The sequence below is a fragment of the Pezoporus flaviventris genome, unplaced genomic scaffold, assembly GCF_033815535.1.
Source record: "Pezoporus flaviventris isolate CSIRO_AGI_PZ_B2104156 unplaced genomic scaffold, CSIRO_AGI_Pfla_v1 ptg000015l, whole genome shotgun sequence".
Taxonomy (NCBI): Eukaryota; Metazoa; Chordata; class Aves; order Psittaciformes; family Psittacidae; genus Pezoporus; species Pezoporus flaviventris.
Window position 1 is genome coordinate 38,164,888 of NW_026892563.1, and position 25,098 is coordinate 38,189,985.

The 25,098-nt window shown below is 48.5% G+C and overlaps 1 protein-coding gene across 1 annotated transcript; it reads right to left on the reverse strand.

Annotated features, from left to right (window-relative positions):
- Window positions 1-10,763: 10,763 nt before the first annotated feature.
- Window positions 10,764-24,179, reverse strand: LPAR5 (lysophosphatidic acid receptor 5). Its single transcript, XM_061454060.1, has 2 exons — window positions 23,729-24,179; window positions 10,764-16,641 (listed from the first exon to the last, which is right to left on the reverse strand). The coding sequence occupies exon 2, from the start codon at window positions 16,318-16,320 to the stop codon at window positions 15,208-15,210; it is 1,113 nt and encodes a 370-aa protein (XP_061310044.1). The 5' UTR covers window positions 16,321-16,641; window positions 23,729-24,179; the 3' UTR covers window positions 10,764-15,207.
- Between the last annotated feature and the right edge of the window lie 919 nt (window positions 24,180-25,098).

Sequence of the window (25,098 nt, forward strand, 5' to 3'; positions counted from 1 at the left end):
AACCAGACCCAGCTCCCACAGTTTCTCCACAGGAGATGCTCCAGAACGCTGAGCATCCTTGTGGCCTCCAGTGGCCCCTCTCCAGTAACTCTTTGTCTTTCTTGTCCTGAGGAGCCCAGCACTGTTTTAAGCTACTGCAAGTCACTGGGAAGCTCTGGACCCTCAGTTTTGAAGGGCTGCGTGTTCTTCCCCTGCCTCAGCCACACAGGCAACACAATTTCCCCTGAGAGCCAGCAGAAGCCCGCAGACTGCTGGAGGCGTGGACCCACCCTCGGCTTTCCTTGGAACCCACGTGCGGTGGCAGCCGCGACCCCCACCGCGGTTTTGTCTCTGCCCGTGTCCGACGGCGTGTGCCCCCTCCCGCCTCCCTGCACTGCCCCGAGGCCCCGCACGGCGAGAGCCCCCGCAGCCCTCCTGGGCAGCCCCACCCTGCCGAGCCGGCCGCATCCCATAATAGTTCACAAAGGCGAGTCCATCCCATAATAGCCACAGACGGGAAACGCTCCATAGCAACCACCCCCCCACCCCACCCCCAATCCCCACACCGCTGGAGCAGGCAGCCCATAATACCCCGCCGGCTTTATCGGTTATGACTTGCCGAGGGGCACAGGAAAGGGGGGTGAAGGGGCAGGCGGTGGGACGGGGGCAGCAGGGCTGTACTGCGAGGGGTGACTGAGGTGGCAGCTCTGCAGCGGCATCCCATAATAACCCCCTTCTCCGTCCCTCCCTCCCTCCTCCCTCTGTCTGCCGCATCCCATAATATTTCCCAGGGAGGCAGCCCGCCCTAGGTATAGAGGCATCCCATAATAGTCGCCCCGGTCACACGCGCAGGGAATGGTGCCATCCCATAATACTCCTCTCACGCCGGCTGCGGCGCGGGCCCTGCCATCCCATAATAACCGCCTGCTTCTCTCTTCCCCACCCCCCATCCCCTTATGGGGCATCCTCATCCCATAATACTCCCCCAGCGGAAAGCAGGGCCCGCCATCCCATAATACTTCCCCACCACCCACCTGCCCCCCTCTGGTCGCGGGAGGCCTCGCCATCCCATAATAGCCGCGGCTTGGCTCGCCCTCCCCCGCCGCAGACGGCCTCGCCATCCCATAATACCCTCCGCTTGCCCTCACCCCGTGCACACACACACCCCCCCGCGGGCCTCGCCATCCCATAATATCCACCGGCTGAGGCCTGACCCCGTTAACCAGACATCGGCGGCCCCGCTCGGCTCGGCCCGGCCCGGCCCGGCCCGGCCCGGCTCTGCTTCTCCTGGCCAGGCTCCCCCAGCCTCCGCAGCCCCCTGGCACTGCCTCACCTCGGCCCTGCCGCCTACCTCTGCACTGGATTCACCCTCTCCCGGTGTCCCCGGGCCCATCGCCGCCCCAGCCTTGGCCCCACGCCCTTGCAGAGCCTTGCCCAGGATGCCCCCTTGTCCCGGTGCCTGCCCCACTCAGCCCTCAGCAAGCGTCCGCTGGCCTTGCCCAGGTGCTGCCCGCCGTCCCACAGCTGCTTCGGGTCAGCAGGAAAGCAAGCGCCACATCGTGCTGCTCAATGGCAAAGTTCAACGTGGCCGTTCCTGGTCTGGACAGAGCCCCCGCTGCCATGGGGCCTGGGGCTGTGCTGGCACTGCCTTTGTGGACACCTTAGGTGGGTGCTATGCTGCTGTCTGAAAGGGCTCCCACTCCTCACCCGTGAGCACTGCGTGCCACGTTCTGGTCGGCTCATGGAAAGCATGGCTATCTAATCGCATCTGCATTATCACGCATCTGCTGTGGAAGGTAACTCCTCATCTTGCCTTCTGCTCACATGAGTGTGAATATTTCTGAACACAGTTTTTACTGTCACCTTCAGGTTTTACTTTCAGCTTCATCGCTGCTTTTGTGCTTTTGTGTTGTGTTTAATGTTTATTACTTGCTCCGGGTAGCCTTTTGTAGCTGCTTGGTGGTTTTACTGGACACACCACCCATCCTTACATGTATGGTTTTGCACTTCCAACGATTACTTATTGCTAAAGCCAGCAAAAGTGTCTCAATACCTAAGGGAGGAATAGAAAGCGTAAACCCGAAAAGCTGAAATACCAACATGCAAAAGGTTTATATGCAGAGAAGAACACAAATCCCAAACCCCTGTGATTTCCAATATCCTGAACAGAGGCTCCAGAATGACCCACTTTGTGTATTTAAAGTTCCTAGGCGGTCTGGGAAACAAGGAATAGGCAGCAGCATGGCAGCGAGGCGTTCCCTTGGAGCTATAAGGGTGGTACACAGCGAAGGCACCCACATCCATTCAGTCAGGTCCACACAGAGCAAACACGGGGCTGAGGTTTTCGAGCGGCAGCAGCAGCAGCATTAAGTTTGGACACCACTGCGATGAAAGGTGGGAAGGATTCTGTTTTCCCAGTGACAAACACACTGCTGCTGCTTCATGGTGAAGGCTATCGAACCTCATCCGGGTGAACCGGAGAAGGGGTCAGCCAGGAGCACGCCTGTGGCTGTGTACCCAGTGGCTGCCGGTTACCAGCACTGGCAGTGCTGGCGAGGTGTGGTCCCTTTGTCTGTTGGCTTTCCAGCAGCGGATGCAGGAGCCCCCTGGCAAACTGTGTGTTTTACAGAGAGTGCCCCTGCAGCAGAACTGTTAGCAGGAAGGAAAGCATCTGCAGGGGAGTGCAGGGCTGTGGTGGAGGATGCAGCCTACAAAGTGCCGCTTGTTTTCTGCCTGTCATGCATTTCGTTTGCAGATGATCTGGCATCAGTTAGAAACAAGCAAGCAGGCAAATGCACTCATCACTCCATGGTCTCGGAGAAAGGAGCTCTGGACTTGGAGCCTGGAAGTGCTGAGTCCTTTTGAGAATCCTTCCTTCTTGCTGTTTTGCACGTTTCCATGTACTTGGGCGCTCGCTCAAGCTGGTCTCCAGCCTGGGTCCTTGTGAAGAGAGTTGTCTTTTGCTTCTTTTACTGAAGGCAAAGCAAGGTTGTGTCAAGCTGAGCTAACACAGAGATTTAATTTGCAACGTGTGGTCCGTACTACACCATCTGCACGTGACACATTTGGATCGACATTACAGCTGCTTAGTAAAACCCGGAACACCTAATGCAGAGGGGGAACTTAATCTGCTCTGAGCCTGGCTTTAATTGGATAGATCTGTGGTTTGGGTACACGCTCTGCTCACTTGGTGGGAATCATCGCAGGTTCGGTGCTCTTGTCCCCTGGCTGTCCACTGCTGACCTAGCGCAGTAGTAGTTGTTTATCTCTCGGCCCTAGTGACAGAGCAGAAATCATGCATGCTTGATGCCTGCTTCAGTGTGAAGTCCAGCACTTCATGCCACAACAGCTGCAAGAGTAGAAGGTCTGAGCTAAGGAATCTAATTCAACCTCAGCCCTCCCAGGGCACCCCACTTTTCAGGGCCTGCCTGTGCTGCCAGTTTCCTCCTCTCTGCATGCCCTCCTTCCTCTCCTCCAGTCCTCAGCCCCCACAGCAGGTCCTGTGCCATGCAGCTTTCGTCTTGCACCTTTCACAGAGAAGTAACACAAGTGTTGTCCTGGGGAGCAGGAGCCGTATTGCTGCAGGGGCAGTAGCTGCACTGGGCACCTGCATGCTGCAGGCAGGCACAGGAGCATCATTAGAGTCCCAGGCAGCGAGCCACACCAGCCCGGAGGCTCTCTGGTTGATTGCACTAAGTTAACAGGTGCCTCATCCTTTACTTTAAGAACTCACCAAATTAATTATACCAGTTTGAAACGGTCCACCTTAGGCGAGGCTTGAACATGTCCACATTAGCCATTTTTAGAGGTATAACAAGACTGTTTCTAAATGGGTTTATTTACACTGGTGACAATGCTAACAGACCAACCATATGCAAAACTCCAGGTTCCAGGTTTGCCCTTCTCTCTTCCCCCAGAAATATTGCAGGCTTTGAGTGTAAAGTAACAGTTTCCAGCTATCAGACGTCATGTCTCCATCTGCCTTACAATTCAGACAAAGCTTCTGTGAGAAGGCATGATCTAAGGCAAAGCAAATGCTGTGTTCCCGCCTTATTCTGAAGCTACCAGAGACAGTGATGTGACTGATCCCAGAGTGGCAAGTTCAAACTGCAGCTTTTTGGAAGGAGAGACTTAACAGCAGAGCTGGAATTAGGCTGTCTGGGCATTCCCACTCTAAAACATTAAGTGGCTTCTAACTTTTATGATTGGAGCTGAAATTTTCCATTTGGCTGTCTGCCTACATCTGATTTTTTATATATTCTTTTCTTTTAAAATATAGCTTCATTTAATTTACTTAGGGAAAAAAAAAAGGAAAACACATTTTGGTTTAGACCATTAAACTGTATGTTAAACGGAACAGCCCTTTACTACAGCTCAAACCCAGATGCTTTGGAGGAAGCTGATGTGCATGAAGGAGAGCTGTCCTTGCATCAGGGTGACACTACTCAGGGTGAAGGAGAAGCAGCTCAGTGCAAGGAGGACAGTTAAGTCCCTTGGGGATGGAAAGCACAGGGAATAGATGAGGGCAAGGAGCGTAATGACACTAGAACTGGTGTGGGGATTAAGACAGGAGTTACCAGAAAATGAAGGGGTGGAAGTGGGAGAAAAGAACCTTGACTGGGTGAAAAACATGACTAGATTGAAAGTCAGAGTACACAGGGTTAAAAAAAGGTCAAGACTAATAGCTGTAGTGGAAGCAGGGCCTAGGGAGAGGGAAGGTGGGCATGTTGAACAAGCACACTAGGCTTGGGAGCTGTGGCTAACGGAGGAGTAAGGAGCCAGCGAAATGAGGAGAAAAGGGGAGCTAAAAGTGATGGGAAGGGCGTAACAAACTTTCCTGGAGATAGGAAAGAACAAGCTGTGATAGACCAAAGAGCAGGAAGAGCACCCAGATAACCGAGCAAGGAGATCGGAGGCGGAAGGGTGGGCAAAGAACTGGCCAAGCAAGAACCAGCATGGATCCTGTTCTAGGGGCATAAGCAAACCCTCAGGTTCCTTCACCTCATCATTCCTGAGTCATGATTCAGGAATGCTGAGGCTGGCAGCACTGCTACTACCTTGAAGAGCTAAGGGAGAGAAGGAAAAAAAGAGAGTAAGACAGAGGGGATTCTACAGCAGCTTCTGAGCTGCCATTCTCCATATGAAAAAGCATATGTTACTCCTAAAAAAAATCTGCTTTCTTCACCAGCTGATAAATGACATTCTGTGACCATCTTATGGGCAAAAGAGCATCCCTCCTGGTCCCCACATCCTCATCTGCTCCCTTTCCAGACTCCTTGGTAATGACATGGAGACTGAACCACATGAATGAAGATTTATTTATGAAGACTCATTTTTAAAGTCTTTGATTAACAAACCCAACTTTTATTGTTTGCTTTTTGTTGTGGTTGGGGGGGGGCGGGGGGGGGGGGGGGGGGGCAGAAGGGGAAAGGGCAGGGTGGGATTAGCAGACCAAATAGAAAGCTCTTTATGTAAAAAAAGGTGAGGTGTTCCCAAGGTCTGTGCTGTACCTCTTCCTGATTCCTACATGCTCTGCCCAATTCCCCTTACAGATACCATACCTGCTCTCCACCCTGGCTTACTTCCCAGGCTGTAAGGGGTTTTACCAGAATTGCTGATGGGGCAGATGACTGGGATGCCAGAGCTGGATGCGGTTCATCCAGAATTGTTGAAGGCTGTGTTTCTTCTTCTTTCCTCATCCTCTTCAAAAACTATGAAGCCATGGAGGATGAAGTGGGACAGGCTGAGAGTGACTGAGCCCTACAAGGTGTGCTGTTCCAGATGTGTTTCTGTCTTTATAACAACACCTGATACGTTTGCTGGCAGATGCAGTCACCTAGACTTGAACTAGAAACACGGAAGGCATTAAGAAACCCTGCAGACCTGCATATAGGAGCAACATCAGATGTTAAAATTGGTCTTAAAGTATTTATGTTAACATCTTTAAAACTGTTATTTCATCAACAGCCAAATAAACTTAACCAGCCACACAAAACAGGGACACTGCACCTTTCCAACAAAGTTTCCAGTTTACCCTGCAGTAGTTTCATGTACAGCCAAGTGGAATCTCTCTTTTTGTAATTGTAACTTTCCCCTTTTTATGGATGGTTGAGATTTTTATTTTCTTTTCCTTCTCTGCATTGCTCCCCATTCCCCGCCCCGGAGAAGCTGTGGAAGCAACAAAATATAAGAAAGAGATGCTAACTTCCCTTGACCACCTTTCTCTTTAAAATTATAGCCTAGGAATCACTTCCTAATCTATCTGGGGGAGGAACTTGAGATGCATTTGATGCAGGTATGGTGCAGGACAGGGAGTATCAACTTGTGAGATTGGAAGCTGTAAGCTCTAAGTGGCTGCAGGTCCAGATACAAGCAAAGCCCCATCTCAGCTTCCAAAAAGCATCCGTCACTGTGGCATGAGGCCAAAGAGCTGAGACAAAAGGCTGTTCTGGACATCTTCCCTGGCATCCAAGCACAAAGACAGTGCTATGAAGATTGTGTGTTATTGGTAGGGTCACCGTGCTGTCAGCATCTCAAAATGTTCCTCTGGTGATGAGCACAAGCACCTTCTCCAGCAGGTCTCAGAGCCTTTCCTGTTCTTTTCAGGCTTTGTTGCTGTGCAGTGTCTGATGTCTCATAGGCAACCCTGGCAGTCTGGAACATAAAGCAGGACAACTACCCTCCACAGCACTCGGCAGCTACCAGAAGCTGCATAAGGAAGAGCTGTCTGTCAAACTGAGATCCCCACCCACCAGTCCGCTCAGCCAGACCGGCAGGAAAAGCAGTACAAAGCTCAGCCGGATCAAACCGTCAGCACAGAGGAGGTTATTTCCTAGGACCACTAACGCCATCTCTGTGCTAAATCCAAGCCAGCAGGGAACAGTTGATTTTCGTTCTGCTTTGGTTTAAATTATTCTTTAAATTGGTGAAGGCTACCCCCTACCAGAGAGCTACAGAAGACAACCCAAGGACAGAAAGAAGTGGTGGAAAGGCAGGCATCATCAGATTCATCCCATGTTTTGGTGTCCCTGGGGAGCTGCTCTCCAAGCTGAATCATGTTTTTGGTGCAAAGTGCCTCGGGTTTTTAGAAGAGAGTAGTTTTCTTTAGTACTTTCAGACTGCATGTCTAGAAAATGTCATGAGGAAGGACAGCATGGAGGGAATAGAGCAGCAGCACAGGGTCAGGTTTGAAGAAAGCAAAATGGAGAATTGTATGTATGACAGGCCCCTCCCAAGCTTCAAGAATAACTCAAATGATGAGTCTGACCATTTCCCTTTGAAGCATTGATGTCAACCTGCCTGTGGCAATGATCTACTTACCAGATTGACAGTATGTTGCTACTGGCAGTTATTCTGATGCAGCTAAAGTCAGTAAATAACATTTCTAAATTAAGTAGCCTGAGAGTTTTCCTATTGCTTCTCCTATATTTAATTCTTCCTTTTCCAGTAAGTCATGGTGTCTCACCCACTGGCTTTCCTTTCCCTCACCAGTAGAAAATACAAAGTGCAGAATGACAGAATGACCCGTGTCACCTTTTTGTCTGTCTTGACCTTTTACTTTCTAAATTTCTCATTTTTATTACCCCTAAACTAAGATGGCATTTTCCCGTTGGCTATAGCCGTGGGCTCTCTGGCTGGGTAATAAACTTTGTGCAACCAGCCACCAGTATTTTCTGTATAATCACTGGTATTTTTCTGTCACTGGGTTTCTTCTGGACTAAATCCCCATGCCACTCCCCTCCTCTGGAGGAAGGTCCTTTTGGAGCACCAAGCATGCCTGTTGGTGGTTCAGATTACTCTCTAGATACACAAATAAAGCAACCAGGTCAAGAAGACAACCTCTAATTCCCAGGCCAAGAACATACACCTCACTAGCCATTGCAAGGCACTCCAAAACCAAGCCAGCTTGTGGCAGTGCTGATCCTTGCCTTGCTTACAAATTGTCATCAATAATTTCCACAAGTGCTAACGGGACATCCTTTATCCCGTAGGTCTCCCAGATGCAGGTCTCTCCCAGGATCCAGATTCAAGTCTCCGAGAGTATCCCCCCCCCATTCCACAGGCACACCGCAATGCTTCCAGCTGCTGTATAGCAGCAACTGCTGTCCCTAAGCCATAGCCAGATGTTTCCCCAACACTGCTATTTTTTTGTTTAACCTCCCTGTCCCCTCTGAATAGGCCATAACCGGGGATTTAGCGCTGCAATTATGCAAATTGTTCTACCGGGTTTTTTGTAATGCTAATTATATCAAATGCATGCTCATCAATGAGAACGTCTAATTCCCCTTGCTCATTATCTAGATGTCACATGCTGATGTAGAAGCATCTGAAAAAACTCATCTCACAACACTGAGGTTGTGAACCCCTTGCTACCACCTTCACAGTCCCTGCCTCTGCCCCGGAGCCCCCAGGTCAAACTGAGCATCAGCACACTCATCAAATTGTCCCCGAAAGCTAGCGCTCCTGTGCCTGTTCTTATACAGGCTTTCGGCTGGGGACTTTGGTGTTTGGTTTGCAGGATTGCTTAGATCTTGTGTTTGTGGCTGAAATCAGTAGGAGAACACAAAGAATGCATACGTGCTATAGAGCACTCCGAAAAGTGACACCCAAAGTAATTTGGAACATACTTTTCAGCTACTAAGTTTCCTTGCCCATAAAATCCTAATAATACCATATCAGCTTATGGGCCTCTGGAGAAAGAAGTTAATTCAAATTTACGAAGCCATTGGATGCAGCGATGATAAATACTACAGGGAAGCAGAACAGTCTCCCTGTTTGCAGAATGGAGTTCAGGTATGTGCAGTAAATACCCAATGGGTTTGTATACAGCATGAGGGGAAAAGAAAGAAAAATAAGGAAAAATATCAACTAGCTGCTTTTTTTTTTTCTCTTTCTGAGCACCATGTTCTTCCTACACACAGAACAAAGAAGGGACTTGGTGGGGAAAACAATCTGTTATTGTGTAACCAAGGACAACCGTGACACCTAGGCACAAGGAGTCCACAAGGAGAAAACTAACTCCGGCATTTCTGAACCCGAAGTGCAGAGTTGTGAGACCTTTTTCAGCTGTGTTTTCACCTATTGCAGCACTCCCCGAATGTGGGAGTTCAGCACTGGCCAGGCTCTGACCAGGTCAAGCCCTCACGGAAGGCTCAGAGCTCCGATGGGCAAGACTGCTTTCCAATGCTTTCTTTTGTAGTTGTTGCTTCTCTATTCTTCATTTCGTACTGGGTGATGCTACCTTGACCACAGAATTACCTCCCCTTTTTCCCCTGCTCCTGGGGAAGAAGCACTCTCAGCTTTAATTCCTTCTGCTTTGCAGCTTCTTTTCTTTATTACCACTTATTTTTTAATCGCTTTTTCCTCGCCGGGTACCTGCCCCCAGGACTCGACGGCCTCGTTCTTTCGGGTGCTCCGGTGGGTGACCTCCCCCCAGCCTCGCTGCTTTGCCTCGGGACACCTCGGAGGCGCCGGTGCTGCAAGAGGAAGGGTCCCTCCGGAGTCCCGCCCCGAGGAGCCGGGGATGGTCACCCCTCTGCCGTGTGCCGGGACCCCCCCGGCTAGGGGTTCCGCGGGTTCGGCTCCGAAGAGCGGCAGCCGTCGCCGCCGCCGGGGGCCGCTGTTGGCCGCGGAGAACGCGAGTGGGGCGGGAGTAGTAACAGCAGCGAGCGCTCCTCCCGGCTCGGAGACGTCCTCCCGCCGGCAGCGACACCGGGGGAGCCTGGGGGGTTGTGTGTGTGTGTGTGAGGAAGATGAAGGCTGCAGCCGGCTCCTTCCGCCGAGCTCCTGGGGGGGGGGGGACACCCTTCCCGCTTTGGTACCCACCGCCGTGGGGCTGTGCTGGTGTGCGCGGCTGCCCAGGGACGGGTGGCTTTGGCCACGTGCATGTGGTGTCGGGTTTGGACATTCTTTTGTTGTTTCAAATTAAAAAATAAACCCAGCCAACCCAAATCAGAAAGCAAATGGTTATGTTGGTCGCAATGAAATTTTGGTGAAAGCTTCCCTGTCATTGCAGCCGGCCCTGGGTACATCTGGCTGGGTGAGTTTTACCCACACAGGCTCCTAAGAGGGCAAAGAAGAAGAGGCTGAGACCCTGCAGGTATCCCTCTGAAGCTGGGACAGGCTGTTCCAGGTGTCACACTGTGCTGAGGGTTTGGTCCTGTTATCTGAGTCCATTCCTGATGCAGTGACAGGTTGCTTTGTAGCCCGATGATGTCTGTACTGTTTTTATCTTCTTTTTCCTTTCTATTTTTTTTTTTTCCCACTCAGAGTCAGAAAATGCCTTTCATCATCACTTTGTGGGGAAAAGTTTGATCCTTTCCTTCCAGCCCTTGCCCTCCTAAAGAAAAATACTTCTTGTTCCCTTGTATTTCAGGCACTGAAGTGTAGACTGCCTGCGCTTCAAGGTGTGGTATTTGCAGGGCAGGGAGGAAGACTAGATCACCTCTCCCTGCTCACTCTTACTATTTGAGTAAAATAGGTTAAAGCAATAATAGCGATGTCTCCCTTTAGCACATCCAGACTCCCAAATATCCTTGAACAAAATTAGCAGCAGAGCCAGTTCTTCAGTGATATTATGCTATTTCTTCCTGTTTTGTTTGGGAGCCCTTAGAGACAACTACCTGACTGTACAAGGTGCCACACAAGCCAAACAAAAAATGATACAAATCCAGATTGATCTGTGAGTGTAAGAGCAGAGACAGTGGATGACAGGGAAATGTGGGAAACCACAAAGAAACCCTGAGACGATTTTGGTCAGCAGGATGCACAGCAGTACCAGCGCAGTGACAGTCTGGCCTCTGCCGAGATTCTGTTAGCATTGCAGAATACAAGAGTTTGAAAGAAAGGCTTCAAAAGGAGCTCATGAAACGTAAAGCTTAGACTTAAGGCTGTCAGCCACGGGATCCGCAGGATCAAGGACTCCAGCTGCAGCTGGAAGTCAGGCTGGATACGCAAAGCGTAATCTAAGCAAGAACAGCTTTAAGAGGGAATGATAAAGAAGGAGCTGAAAAAATGCTTGGGATGGCAAGTCAGCATCTAAACCACCAGGTCAGAATCACACATTTCTTTAGGTTGGAAGGACCTCTGGAGGACATCTGTTTCAACTCCCAGCGACTTCGGGGTGGGAGGGAAGGAGGGGGAGCAGAGGCAGGGGGATATCCTCCCAAGCTCAAAGCAGGCACTGCTTAAGTTGCTTGGGGCGTCTGTAATACAAAATACATGTTTTGTTGGAGGGATACATGAAGCGGTGGGAGGCGTACAGCCAGTGCATGGTGAAAGGCATACAAGCAGTAGTAAAAAGGATTTGAAGATTATGTCTGGCTTGTTCTAGGACTTCTGAAACATCTTTTCAAACTGACTTTCAGAACCCAGAATGGCAGTGGGTTTCTAGAAAGTATAAAATACACTTCAGATCATGGTTAGTGGTCACAATGTTTCTCTATAATCCAAATAAGGAACCATTTCCAGAAGTGATTGTTAGTCTCTTTTGGAAATCAAAAGACTCTACATGCAAATGCATTTATGCATTTTTGCAGATACCCTGTCTGATCCATATAGAATAAGCATTCGGTGCTCCTTTGCCATCTCTCTGACCTTTCACTTGTTTAGTCATACTTGATAAGAAGACATTTGTTTAATGTTCACATCTGTGAATGACATGAAGTGCAGGGAAGCAGCAAATGACATCTTTTACCCCTGACATTCTTAGCAAGAACACTAATTCAGGAATTACCGCAGTAGGATGTAGAGGGTCAACTACACAGGTTGAAAAAGATTTGCTGAGCTAATATTCCCCTTTAGCTTTCCTTTACTGAATATGATTGCTTTGTGTAGTTTGTTCCTGTTCCATGCTTTCAAGTGGTTCTATTCTGTAGCAATTGGTATTGTTGGACTCCATCATAGTGTAGGGCTTTCAGGTTTGTTTGCTTGGATTTTTTGTTATACATAATCATTAAACAGAAGCTATAAAGCAGGCTAGGGTGACTCATTTCCCTAAGAGACAGTACATGCATGTTCTCTTCTTATCACCACGTGACAGAATAAAAAAATCAGGCTAACAAAGGCAAAAAATGCAGAAGCAGGAGACCTACCTAACACTGGTTCTCTCTGTCAGACAGGAAAAATACCCAGAACCCAAAGCAATTAAATTTGACTAGAATCCTCAAAAATGAAGCAAAACCAATTCAAGCTGAAACAGATTGAAAACCCAAAGAACAAAACGCAACATCCCACACCGGGCACACCATTGCCTATGTATAACAATTAAGGAAAGGTTTCAGAACCCTGAAGTCAGGAGCTTTTCTGCTCGGTGTAGCATGATCAGCATCCCCCTTTATTGTTAAACTGTTTCATAGGATTCATTAAGAGATCAGCTTTTCAGTTGTTCATAATTTTGTCAAAATATTTGAGCTAAATTTTCCTCGGCTGGAAGTGGAATATTTATAAAATGTTCCAGGTAAAAATAGTTCCGCTATTTTCAGGGATGAAACTGTAAGAAAAGATTATGTTTTCTGATGTTCTTTTTGAGAAGTTCGGTACTGTGTTTTGAGGAGGATGCTGAAACTCTGGCAGAGGAGCAGCCTCTTCCAAAGGAGTGGTGTCTGCCACCTGACATTTCATTCATACTTGGCAAGCTTACCAAGAGGAGATGGAGCCAGAGTATGCTCACAGTGGCCCTGAGAAAGCACAAGAGGCAACAGTCATGACTTGCAAGGGAGGTTCCTGCTGAGCATTAGGGAAAGCCTTTCCCCAGGGCATGTTTCAGCCCTGCTGTGAGTGTCCCAGAGGCTGTGGAACCTCCATCGTTGCAGATGCTCAGAAGAGACCTGGGCAAGGCTCTGAGCAACCTGAACTAGCTCGGAGTGCTGAATGCATCCTCCCTGCTCCAGGGGCTTTGGCAGGGTGAGCTGGGGCCAGATCAGAGAGTGCTGCTGAGGGCTGCCCCTGCCCTCTGGTGACTTTGGGGAGAGTTTCCAGAAAGCTCTGCTGGAGCTCCAGCCAGAGCTGACCCCCTGCCCCAGGAACTGCTTTTAAGCTGGTGCTCTTGCCCTTGCATCCTGCCCAAGCAGTCTTGCCTGTGCCTGACCATGCACTGTCGATCCAGACTGATGGATCAACTTCCTGACTTGACCTGAGACCTGCTTTGTCAGGATGGACTTGTCTAGCGATCACTGGACTGTGGGTCACCCTGGTTACTGCCTCCAGAGCTGATCCTGGTGCTGACTTAACTTCTTAGTTTGACTTTGGACCTGCCTCATCACCGCAGGCTTGTCTGGAGATCTGGATTCTCTGATGAACCCAGCTGTCGTCACTGTACTTGCCTTGCTCACGTTGCTTGCATGCTTACCCTTGCTGCGAAAGCCTCTCCCTCTGCCTGCCTTCTTACCATGCCTGGCTCTTAGGTGCTGTTCTTTTGGGGGGCATCCAGCCCTCACTGCCCCCAGCAACCTGCTGTGAGCAGGGAGTGCAGGTACAGACCTCCAGAGGTCCCTTCCAACCCAAATCTTCATATGAATTTATGACAGTGCTGTAGCCAAGATAAAAGGAAAGAAAAAAAAAGAGTTTCTCTGGGCAGAGAAGAAAACACAGCAGTGAAGGCATTGTATTGATGCTTCGGTACATGGTGGGTTAGATCTGGGGAAGGGAAAAAGGACCAGAGGAAGAGGGACAAGGAAAGGGGTCTAGGAAAGAGGAAGGCAGGAAAGAGGAAGGGGTGAAAATGGGCATCAGTGCTGCTACTGTAATACCACTTTGCTACCCTGTAAATCACAGAACAAAAGGGTAACATCAGACCCTAGCAGAAGATACGTACACAGCTCTCTTTCCTCTGTAGCTGTACTATGTCACAAATGATTCACATTCACATGGTAGTCTTGAGTTTTCAAAATAGAAATACCTCCTGCCCTGCAAGCCCTCCTCCACCTCCCTCACCGCATCTCTCAGACACCATTAAATGTCCTTCATCTGCAGATATATTTCAAGGCTGGTTGGCTGGCTGCAAGGCTCAGAAAGGGGATGGAGCTTGCCTACCCAGGGCATATGTCTCCCAGGGCAGCCTGTGGCACAACAATCTCTCTGCAGAGAGGTTTATCATCTTCTATAGGTCTTTTTGAAGACCTGCTTCTACAGTCGCCTGTGGAAGCGTCTTCAAGGGAGACTGGAAAGATGGTTTTAAAATGCTGTGTCCCTTATTTTGTAACACAAAACTGTGATGCATTGCAATACATAGCACAGCAGTTATGAGGTAGGGAACTGCTAATTTAGAAGTCTAAGAACCAGGACTTCACCCTGAACTGCATTTCATGTCATTTTCCTTTAACAGGGGTAGCCTCAGTCCTGCTGGAAGCCACAGAGAAGCTGTTTTACAATACAAGTGTAAAGGCGACTGCCCTGTTCACTAGCAGGAGTGAATAACAGGTTTCTGTCACTGCCTATGTACAGCTGGATCTCTCTTCTGGGAAGATTTATGGGGCTTTCACATGGAGCGAGGGCTGAAGAAGCATGTACAAGCAGTGCAAGCAAATACATTGCACTGCAGCCTCATTCTGTGACATCATTTCTCTTTAACAGTGAAAATCACTCAGACCTGAAATCAATTATCCTGTGGCTGAGCAGCAAGAAAGTGCAAAGCACTAATGTTAGTGTGAGCTTCACAGATGACAACAGTATTGGTATCCTCTCTTTTTTTTCCTGAGGTCATTGTGAAAGTTGGGTGTATTTTTAAGTATGCTAGTGTTTCCCAAGCCGTTTTGCTTTAGGAAAATGTATGGCCATTGTGCTGCATGTGTGCGTATGGCTGCACAAGCACATTTGACATCCCTCCTAAAGGTTGCTTTGCTAAGGTTTGTGACTCTCTATACAATTAGGAACCTGTTTTCTGCAAGAGTACGAAACACTCAACTGACCCCAACAAGGGTTGCTAAATGTTTCATCTCTTCTGGAAAATTAAGACACTTACTTAGGTGCCCCAAGCTGGATTTAAGACTCAAAATGAAGCATACTAGGTTTGTTTCAAGTCCCTGTTCCCTTGTTTCCTGTACCAAAAGAGTGAGGTGAGACCATGTCACCAAGACAGCTCTGTTTATTCAAAACAGCCATTCATCCTTCAGTTTTGTATCATCACCTTCACCCACATACAGTCTGCCATGCTCCCTCAAACAGTTTGCTAAGCTACCTGAGCTGTAATCAGTGAAAGGGTGACTCTGCAATGGTATGACCTTTCTGTGCTTATATTTCTGAGTCCTCAATAGGGCCATTCAAAAATACTGCAGTAGGAAGTGATGGCAAAGATTCATTGGGATGGATATCATTTTCAGTTGAGAACTGCTTTACTTTTGAGACAGCATGGTCTCGGGTTGGCTTATGCTCCACAACCTGATTCTTAAGCACCGCTGTTTCTGAGTCCCAGGCTTGTCCCCGCCGCAGTTTCTTAAAGGTGTTACGGAAACCCTCAGTACTGAAGTAGTAGATCAAGGGGTCCAGTGTGCAATTCATGCTGGCCAACAGCATTGTTATAATTAACACTTGGCGGACAGAGGCCTGTGTTTCTTTCTCAACCTTAATCACCCGGGCCTTCATCATCCCATAGACTGCCAGGGTAGTGTTATAAGGCACAAAGCAGATGATGAAGATGACCAGATTGACCAACAGGAGACGGACTGTCTTCTGCTGTCGCAGGGTCTTTGTCTGGCTGTTCCGGTAGAGCTCTTGAAAGATCCGAATTGAGCAGTATGTCACAGAGCTGAGAGGCAAGAGAAACCCCAAGATTTCAGCCAGGACAACTAGGGGGAAGAGGTTATTCTGCCACATGTTGTCACTAAAGCTTTCAAAGCACAGATAAATGGTCTTGTTCTGTACCTCACAGTGGTTTTGCTTGTGAACTATAGCTGTGGGGATGGAGCCTATGAAGATCACAACCCAGACAATCAGGCAAAGGAGCTTGGCTATCTTGGGGCGCCGCAGGTGCCGCCAACGAAGTGGGTGAACAATGGCAGCATAGCGATCCAGATTGATGCACATGAGGAATAGGCAGCTACCATACATGTTGATCTGGAAGACAGAGCCAGAGACCTGGCACAGGGTGTTACCAAAGGGCCAGTGGTGGTTAAAATAGTAGTAGAGTCGCAGTGGCAGAGGGAGTGTGAAGGTGAGGTCGCTCATGGCCAGGTTGAACATGTAGATCATGACTACGGACTTCAGGCGCAGGTAGCGGATGAATATCCATAGGGCCATCACATTCAGCATCAAACCTGTCATGAAGATCAGGATGTAGCCAGGCAGGAGCAGGTGGTGGTTGAAAGTGTAATCCTTGCATGTCTGAGATGCATTGGAAGCTGACATGCCAAGTGGGGATCAGAGGAGGGTGATGCTGAGGTGGCTGAGCCTGCTGGTGGGCTAAGGAGGCACAAAGAAAAGCTCTGAGAGAAGTCATTCCCCTCTAAGAAGCCACAGGCTGATCATTCCCCTTATCTGGAGCTGGGAGGTAGATGGACACATCTCTCTTTCATCCAATTTGCTTTGGATTGCTGCTCTGTGGTCATCTAGCAGGGGTGGTAATGTAGTCACCTAGAGTCAGCTTCTGCCTCTAGTTCAGCAATTCTTTCCAGTGCTTATGGGGATTCTGATGCGATGGAGGGTCATTGCCAGTTGTCAGCACAACTCCTGGTCAGAGTGGAAGACCAAGACAGAAGATTTTAAGTTAGAGGAGGAAATCTCTTGAAATGTTAAAATCATGGTAACTTCTGCAGCAAGAGCTCACAAAGAAACCAGAAGACTAAGAAAAACAGACAATAGAGAAGTAAGTAATTACATGGCAGAAGAAGCCAGAGCACAGAGAAGGTAACTGTTGTACAGAATCATTTATTGCTCAGCCTCAGGAAATGCACTTTGATCACTGCTGAGGGCACGTGTATACAAGAAAGGGACAGCACAAGAGTGCATGAGGAAAGTAGTGAACGCAGGTCCAGAAAGAGGAAGAGAGAGAGAAAGAAAAAGAAGAGAGCAGGCATTTTGAGGGGAAAACACTGACTGGAAGGAATTGAAAATAAAAACTCTTTTATATCAGAGAAACAGGACTTTGTACATCTGTACATCTGTGGCAGATAAAAAGACTTAACTTAGACTTAGGCTTGACTCCACCCTAGCTCCTTTTCCTAGGTTAAACAACCCACACAAAACTGAGGCCCAGCAACTAGCTGGCAGTTCCTTACGTTGCTTATAATCCTATAGTTCCTTGCTTGCATGGGACAAGTGGTGCTTATTTGGGTTGCATGTCCTCAGGGCATTTTCTGACTTACAACATGGTAAAGCATGTTGCTGTCCATGCCCCACAGACATAGCACAACCAGGTAAGGCAAGGGAGCACACAGTAAAGAAGGATGGGCCATGGGTTTCAGTGGTCTGGAGGCTGGAGCACTTGCCCCATGAGGAGATGCTGAGGGAACTGAGATGGAGAAGGGAAAGCTCCAGGCTATATAATGTATACCCTATATTGGGTTTGCCTGGCAAGGTTTTGGTGACACAGTTGGCTTCTGTGAGAAGCTGCTGGAAGCTTCCCCGGTGCCCAACAGAGCCAATGCCAGCTGGATCCAAGAAGGACCTGCTGCTGACCAAGGCTGAGCCCATCAGTGATGGTGGTATCTCCTCTGGGATAACATATTTAAGAAGGGGACAAGTTGCTGCATGACAGCAACTGCAGCCAGAGCAGAGGAGTGGGAATGTGTGAGAGCAACAACTCTGCAGATGCCCAGGTCAGTGAAGGAGGAGGGCAGGAGCTGCTCCAGGCACTGCAGCCTGTGTGCAGACCATGGTGGGGCAGGCTGTACCCTTGCAGCCCATTGAGGTCCATGCTGGAGCAGATATCCCCCTGCAGCCCATGGAGGTCCATGGCAGAGCAGAGGAATGCCCAAAGGAGTCTGTGACCTGTGGGAAGCCTGTGCTGAAGCAGCTCTTGGCAAGACCTGCGGTCCCGGGGGGGAGAGAAGCCCACATTGGAGCAGGTTTGGAGGCAGGAGCTGTGACCCCCCAGGGAACCCACGCTGGAGCAGCCTGTTCCTGAAGGATGCACCCCATGGAAGGGACCCACACTGCAACAGTCTGTTCCTGAAGGATGCACCCCATGGAAGGGACCCACACTGGAGCAGTTCGTGAAGAACTGCAGCCCGTGGGAAAGACTCATGTAGAAGAAGTTAATGTAGAACTGTCTCCTGTGCGAGGGACCCCATGCTGAAGCAGAGGAAGAGTGTGAGGAATCTTCCCCTGAGGAGGAAGGAGCAACAGAGACTATCTGTGATGAACTGACCGCAACCCTTATTCCATATCCCCCTGTGCTGCTGGGGGAGAAAAGGTAGAGAAAATCAGGAGTAAAGTTGAGCCCAGGAAGAAGGGAGTAGGGGGGAAGATGTTTTAAGATTTGGTTTTGGGGAAGATGTTTTAAGATTTGGTTTTACTTCTTATTATCCTATTCTGATTTGATTGCTAATAAATTAAACTCATATCCCCAAGTTGTGTCAGTTTTGCCTTTGACAGTAGTTGCTGAGCAATATTCCTGTACTTAATTTGTGAATCTTTTGCTGTATATTTCTCCCCTGTCCATTTGAGGAGGGAAGTGATAGAGCAGCCAAGGTTAACCCACCACACTCTCCATACCTGCAAGGTGGCTACTGAAAGAGAACATAGTTAGCTGCTCACAGTAAGGCATTGCAGGGGAACAAGAGGCAATGGACATAAACTGAAGTAACAGATTCAGACTGGATATAGGACAAACTGTTTTCATTGTGGGTACAATCAGGCATTGCAACAGATTTCATAGAGAGGGTGTGGAGTCTCCATCCTTGGAAGTTTTCAAGACCAGGCTCTGTAGAGTCCAAAGTAACCTCGTCTGATCTCATAGCTGCCCCTAGAGACTAGGGACTAGTCTTAATTAGGCTAGAGACTGTCTTAATTATTCTATGATCCTAAACCCAGACGTCTGCTCTCAAAGCTGTCACAGTGGAGTAGGAGTTGGTAAGTATGACACAGTTCCCCCACAGCTGTTTACAGGGGTTAGATAGGGTCTCCCTCACAGAGCCCACATAGATTGCGGTCTACTTCAAAAGGAAAGTAGAATTTCTTGTCTAGAGGAAATCTTTACATAAGGTTGATATTACTGGAAGAGGAAGCTAGTCAGCAACTTGTCAGCCACGACAAGCACGTCAGAACTTCTGGATGGCACTGGGGGGCAACGTACATATCTAGAGGGAGGATCTATTAAAGACGTAAGTGTGTGCTAACCTAGTAAGTAGGAAAAGATTCATCCTGGCAACAATATGTTCAATGATGAAAATGGAAGTCTAATATGAGAGAGCAGACAGCTATCAAATTGCCCATCCTTTTGTGTCGTTGGGCAGGTCCACCACCATGACAGGTTTCTTAGAGGAACTTCTATTGGTTTATCAAGCTATATCTGGATGGATTTCATCCTTCTTCGTGGATGAAGACTTTGTGTGAAGACTTGCTTAAGTTTAAAGTATAAAATAATCCAGCAACACAAGGCAAACGTGCAAGAATGTTGGTTTCAAGTGAAATGATTAAATGTCTTAACAAATCTCAAGGATTTTGACTGGGATAAAGTGAGGGAGACCGAGTCTCTGAGAGAGACTGTAACCTGCTCTAACTTGTGTGCCCAGACCATCCAGGTGTCAGGTGGAGGTGACTTGTCTCAACAGACAAGCTATTCAAGAGGAGGTATTCAATAAAGAACTTGAGAGGGAACTTTTCTTTCATAATTTTACATGAAAAGAAAAGTCAGTGTAAGATTTACCATCTACAACATGCAGTGCCAAGGAGTTCCAAAGCTTAATTGCATCTCAGGTGAAGAACCACTTCTGTGTACTATTATTTGAATCACCATCTGCTAGATTCAGTTCCTAGTTTTAGTGCTGGAACACAGTGGTAAAAATACCCCAATTTACCTTCACCTTATCACGGGTGGTTTTGTAAGTGTCTGCCATATTCCCTTCATTATCTTCTTTTTGTTTTGGGTTTTGGTTTGGTTTTTTGAAGTTAAAGGGTCCTTGTCTTCATAGTTGCTCCTCACAGAGGAGCCATTCTGTTCTTTTGAACATCCTTGTTGCCCTTCTCAGCACCTCTCCACTTTTACTACTGCCTTTGTGAGCCCTGTGGCAGAGTGCTCAAAGGATACACAATGTTGATGGGTTGAATTGAGTAGGCGTAGATCTCACTTGCAAAGGGCTATGGTCAATTCAGATCGTCTTTTCTCATCCCCGGCTAGATGATGGTATTTTAAGGCCACTCACTCATACTTCTCTTAACCTCTGCAGTTCTTCACAGCCAAGCCTCATCTTTTCTGACTTGAATAATCTTATTTCTCCAATATATTTGTTATTTTATTAGTATTCATCCCTCGTGAATAAGTCAAACAGTGCAAGCCTCAGCACTGGTGTCTTACCACTCCACTGTGAAAACCAAGCATCTGCCTTCATTCTCTGTCCTATCTTGTAAGCACTTTTTATCCAGGTAGGCACCTTTTATTTCAGTTTCTTTAAGCACCATTGGTGGAAAGCCCTTTTGGAAATTCACATGGGCCACTGTTCATGTGCTTGTTGGCTCCTTCAAAGACGGACTGTGAGACACAGCATCCCTTTATAAAAGCTATAATGACTCTTCCCCAGTAAGTAGATGTGACTGCATGGCAATTGATTTTTCTCCTTTATTATAGCTTATAATTTGTTCAGCACAGACATCAAGCTCCCCGGTCTGAAATCCCTCAAGAGCCTTTGCTCAAACTGTGTCTGCAAGTGAGCCTTTAAAAGCAGTTTTAGGCAAATGTTTTTACAGCACAGTTAGTGAGGTCATCCAACCTTCAGCTGCTTTCTGACCTCTGGGGTAGGAACTATGGGGTTTCAGACACCGTTTAGTTCATCGTGCTGCTCCACAGCCATCCCTACCACCATCTGATCAGAGAACACCCTCTGATTAAAGTAGTTAAGAGAGAGTTTTGGCTGTGGAAATCTCTCAGACTTTCCTGCCGTGAACACCAGTGCAAGAAATCTGTTCGGTGTTTTGCCCACCATCACCTTTTCTCTCTTTTCTGAGTGGTCTTTCCTTACATACGAGCCCATCAGCCTTCAAGACACCAAGCAGCAGAGTTCTAAACTGCCAGCAAAGATCACTGACAGCAGAAAATAGATTGGGGTTTTCAAAGGGATTTTTTCTGTTGGTGGGTGGATTTAAGCACTGAAGTAAAGAATCCTCTACAGTGGTGTTACTGACGTTAAGCTGAGAGTCTCACATTTGACATAACGGATACCATAGTCAAGATCTCAGAGACCTGAAGTGAGATGTGTACATATGCGGTCTTTGGAAAGACGAAGCTGTGGGAACAAAGCATTTCTCTGCAGAGCTCTGCAAGTACTGTTTTGACTGCCCCTTTACCATTAAAAGGTAATTGCTTTAAGCTAAAAGAGAGGGGAGATTGAGATGAGATCTTAGGCAGAAGCTCTTCCCTGTGAGGGTGCTGAGGCACTGGCACAGGGTGCCCAGAGAAGCTGTGGCTGCCCCATCCCTGGCAGTGTTCAAGGCCAGGTTGGACAGGGCTTGGAGCAACCTGGTCTCATGGAAGGTGTCCCTGCCCATGGCAGGGGGTTGGAGCTGGATGAGCTTTAAGGTCCCTTCCAACCCAAACCAGCCTGTGAATCTATGATTCCTTCACTGAAAAGGAAAGCTAAGAGTAAAGCAGGTTGGTATCAGGAAGCTGAAACTGGTTGGTTTATCCTTGTTGGTTAATGTCTGAAAGCCACAGGCCATGTTCTTTGTGTTTGCCTCTGAAAGAACCTCAAGTACCCATTGCTCCACATGAAAGCTACTGAGGGGACTCAACTCAACAACTGTGTAAGGAGGCAATGGTACCACAATCCTCCTCTTCACGATGAGATGCTGACTTGAGATCCTGAGGGAACTTCTGTTTGGTGACTGACCTTACGTGGCTCAGAAGGTGGAGGAAGCATCTTTTTACCTCTCAGTGAAGATCAATATAAGCCCCTGAAGGCCATCTGCCAAGACCATGGTCCTTTTCCCAGCAGGGACAGAAAAGAGCAATTCAAACCTACAGATCCTATCTAGACAGATGTTTCTTTCTGGTTTTAGGTAGAAAATGAATCTGCTGCCAATATTCTTGCCCTGGGAGGGGGAACAGGGGGAATGACATAGACATGACACGTGCAGGTGCACCTGTGTGCACACGGACACACATACACCTCTGAGCAACTGCTGCAGGGGAGGAGAAGCTGCAGAAACAAGAAGGAAGGAAAAACACCAGTGTGGGAGGAAGAGGTGCTGGTATAGGTGTGAGATGAGGGCAATGTCAGCTGCTGCTGCTGTGTGACGGAAGAGGAGAATGTGATGCTGGGAGGTGGTCAGACAACCCCAAAACCACAGTTGAAAAGAATGCACTGTCCTCCCCTCCCACAGCTCCCCTCCTGTGGCCACCCCACTTGAACAACAGCCATGTCAGGGGGGTTGGAACTACAGGATCTTAAGGTCCTTTCCAACCCTAACTATTCTATGATTCAATTCTACATGCCTCTCATGGTGCTCAGGAGCTGCATAGGGCCCTGGCAGGTGTGGGGTGCTGGACTGAGACAAGCCAGAGATGGGGCCCAAGGTGGGCATCTCTCTCCAGAGGCAGCAAAATAGGTGGTAGGCCTGGAGACCCCACAGGGCATGCAAACCCCATGAGGATTTGGGTAAGCACACACCCACCCACCCCTACTGTACTTGCATACAGGGGCTAGAACAGGCAGCGTGCCCTGAGGTGATGTGTGCCTGGCATCTCATTGCATGGTCCTGGGCTTCTTTTCTCCTGACACTATCTCACCAACAGACACTGCCTCCTAGCACTGCAAATAGGAGCACAGCATGGTGGGCAGAGGGCTATGCACAGGGCTGAGAAACGAGGTGGAGAAAGACAGCAAGAAAAAGCTTGCTGAGCATGCCACAAGGTCAGTATTTCTGAGAGTGACTTGTGTTTTAAACCCTGGACCTCTTTGGGGCTGGGGATGCAGACAGAGAACGTAGCACTGGGGTGCAGAGCAGAGCAGCTGAAAACACAAACTGCATGATCTTGCTTAGTAAATCTGAAACCAAAAGGAAATAACAAAGAGTGCACCGAACCTCAAAAACACCCAACTTTGCTTTAGAAATCGAAGGTACATTTTATCATAAAGGTGGATGCTTTTTATCTGCTGTAAGTGATATTTAAGCCCCACTTTTCACCTTTTTTTCTAACCAAGAAATTAGATTATTGTGATGATTTATTGTGATGATTAGAACTGTGAAGACATTCAAGGATGTCTGTTTTTTAATGAGAGACAGATGACATAAAAGCTGAGACCTCCACATTTAACTCACAAGGTCTGGTCACACTTCTACTGCCTATTCCCTAGAGGTGTCATCCCCCTTCATCTCCTGAGGGCCCCACGGAACAGGGCTTCCGTAGTGGGCATTTTGTCAAGTAAGCTCTACAGTCTGCCCGTGCTTTTAGTATCACAGGATCCTAAAACCAGGATCCTCTGAGTAAATACTGAGACTTGCCTTGCACTTCTAGGCTCACTAGGCAACTGAAAGAGGTGTAGAGGGTTCCCCAAGGGCCCCATTGTCAGGTCTGGCAGCACATGTGCAGCTTCTCATGGGGACCAGTGCCCAGTGCCCCCACACCATCCAGCTCTCCAGGTGTTTCCATCTCACTTACCTCTGTGCTGGTGAAGAGCCAAAGGTGCACGCAGGCTTGCTCGATAGCGACTGCCGTCACTGCAAAGCTGTTGATCCAGGCACCAAAACTGAAAGCAGCTGGAATCAAAACAGGACCAGGCAGGCTCTTTGCCTACCTGTTCATCCAAATCACAGACATCCTCTACCTCACCATATCTAGTTCTACATCTGTCATGCTGCAGATCATCTCTGCTCCTTTCTCACTTCCTGATGCACTTCTGGCTGCCCACAGAGAATGAACCTTGCTACCCAAAGCTGATTAAGATAAAACACTTCCTATGAAAACAAACGTAATCATGAAAGAAACAACACCCAGATGTCCTTGCAACTGAGGAGACATGCCCAGGGTCATGGTGCTGAACACTTGCTTGTCTTTGCTCAGCCACCCCCAGGACTGACAGGGGAAAACTAAAACATCCCCCTCCCCAGAATACTGCTAAACAGGAGGTAGAAGTGAAATAGAGGAAGTGAGAGCAAAGCTGATTTAACTGTCAGGCAGTGCAAAGGCTCAGGGTCCTGTCAGTCCCATGGGTTGGGTGCTTTGGGACTGAGCTCCTGCCAGCAGGAACCCAATAGAACTGAGCTCTGAAGAGGTGTCAGTGCCCGTGGCAGGCAAAGGCACGTTTGCCACAGACACAGTCCCTGTAGTTTAAAGCTACAGGAGGCACGGTGCTAAGAAAGTACAAGGGCTGATTTAGCAGGACATCGGTGACCTAGCACTGCCTGGCATAGTTGGAAGGGGATCTGCCCTTCTGCAGAGCCCATCTGGCACTCTGTTGCTTCAAGTCCCATTCCTGCATTGCCAGTCCCAGCACACCTGGAAGAAGACAGAGGTCATGGGGACACTCCTAATCCTAACAGTAGTCCTTGCCAGAAGCAGCTGCCTTGAGAAGGTGCTGTGCCTGTGGGATCCCGCTTTCCTTGCAGCCCTTGACCAACTCCTCCACCTGCTGGCTGCTGCTGCTGCTGTTTGACTTTCTCACTGCCTGCCTCCCTTGTTCTGCCAGCACTGCCTCCTCATTCAGGGAATGACACACCGAGGGATGTATGTTCCTGCTGCTCATAAATCCTTGGAGGGTACAATAGCACTCAAACCACTGATCTCACCCTGCTCCTTTTTAGTGCTTCTCTTTTTTTAACGGGACCCACCCTTTCTCATTTCCTAGTTGCTGGAGTCTTTGTTCTCACAGCTTTTTGTGTCTCTCCAGTCCCCATAGACGCTCTGGTGCTGATAAAGACTTGCAGATATACCGGGGAGGGGGGTAGGTGTCCTTCTCCCTTTGCAAAAGGAGTCTCTGATAGCCTCTATGGGAACTTTCTCCTCCCCTCACACACGTGCACACACCTGCC

What these genes read in the sequence shown, in the direction of transcription:
- LPAR5 (XM_061454060.1), bottom strand. Translation starts at nt 16,320, where the DNA reads ATGTCAGCTTCCAATGCATCTCAGACATGCAAGGATTACACTTTCAAC.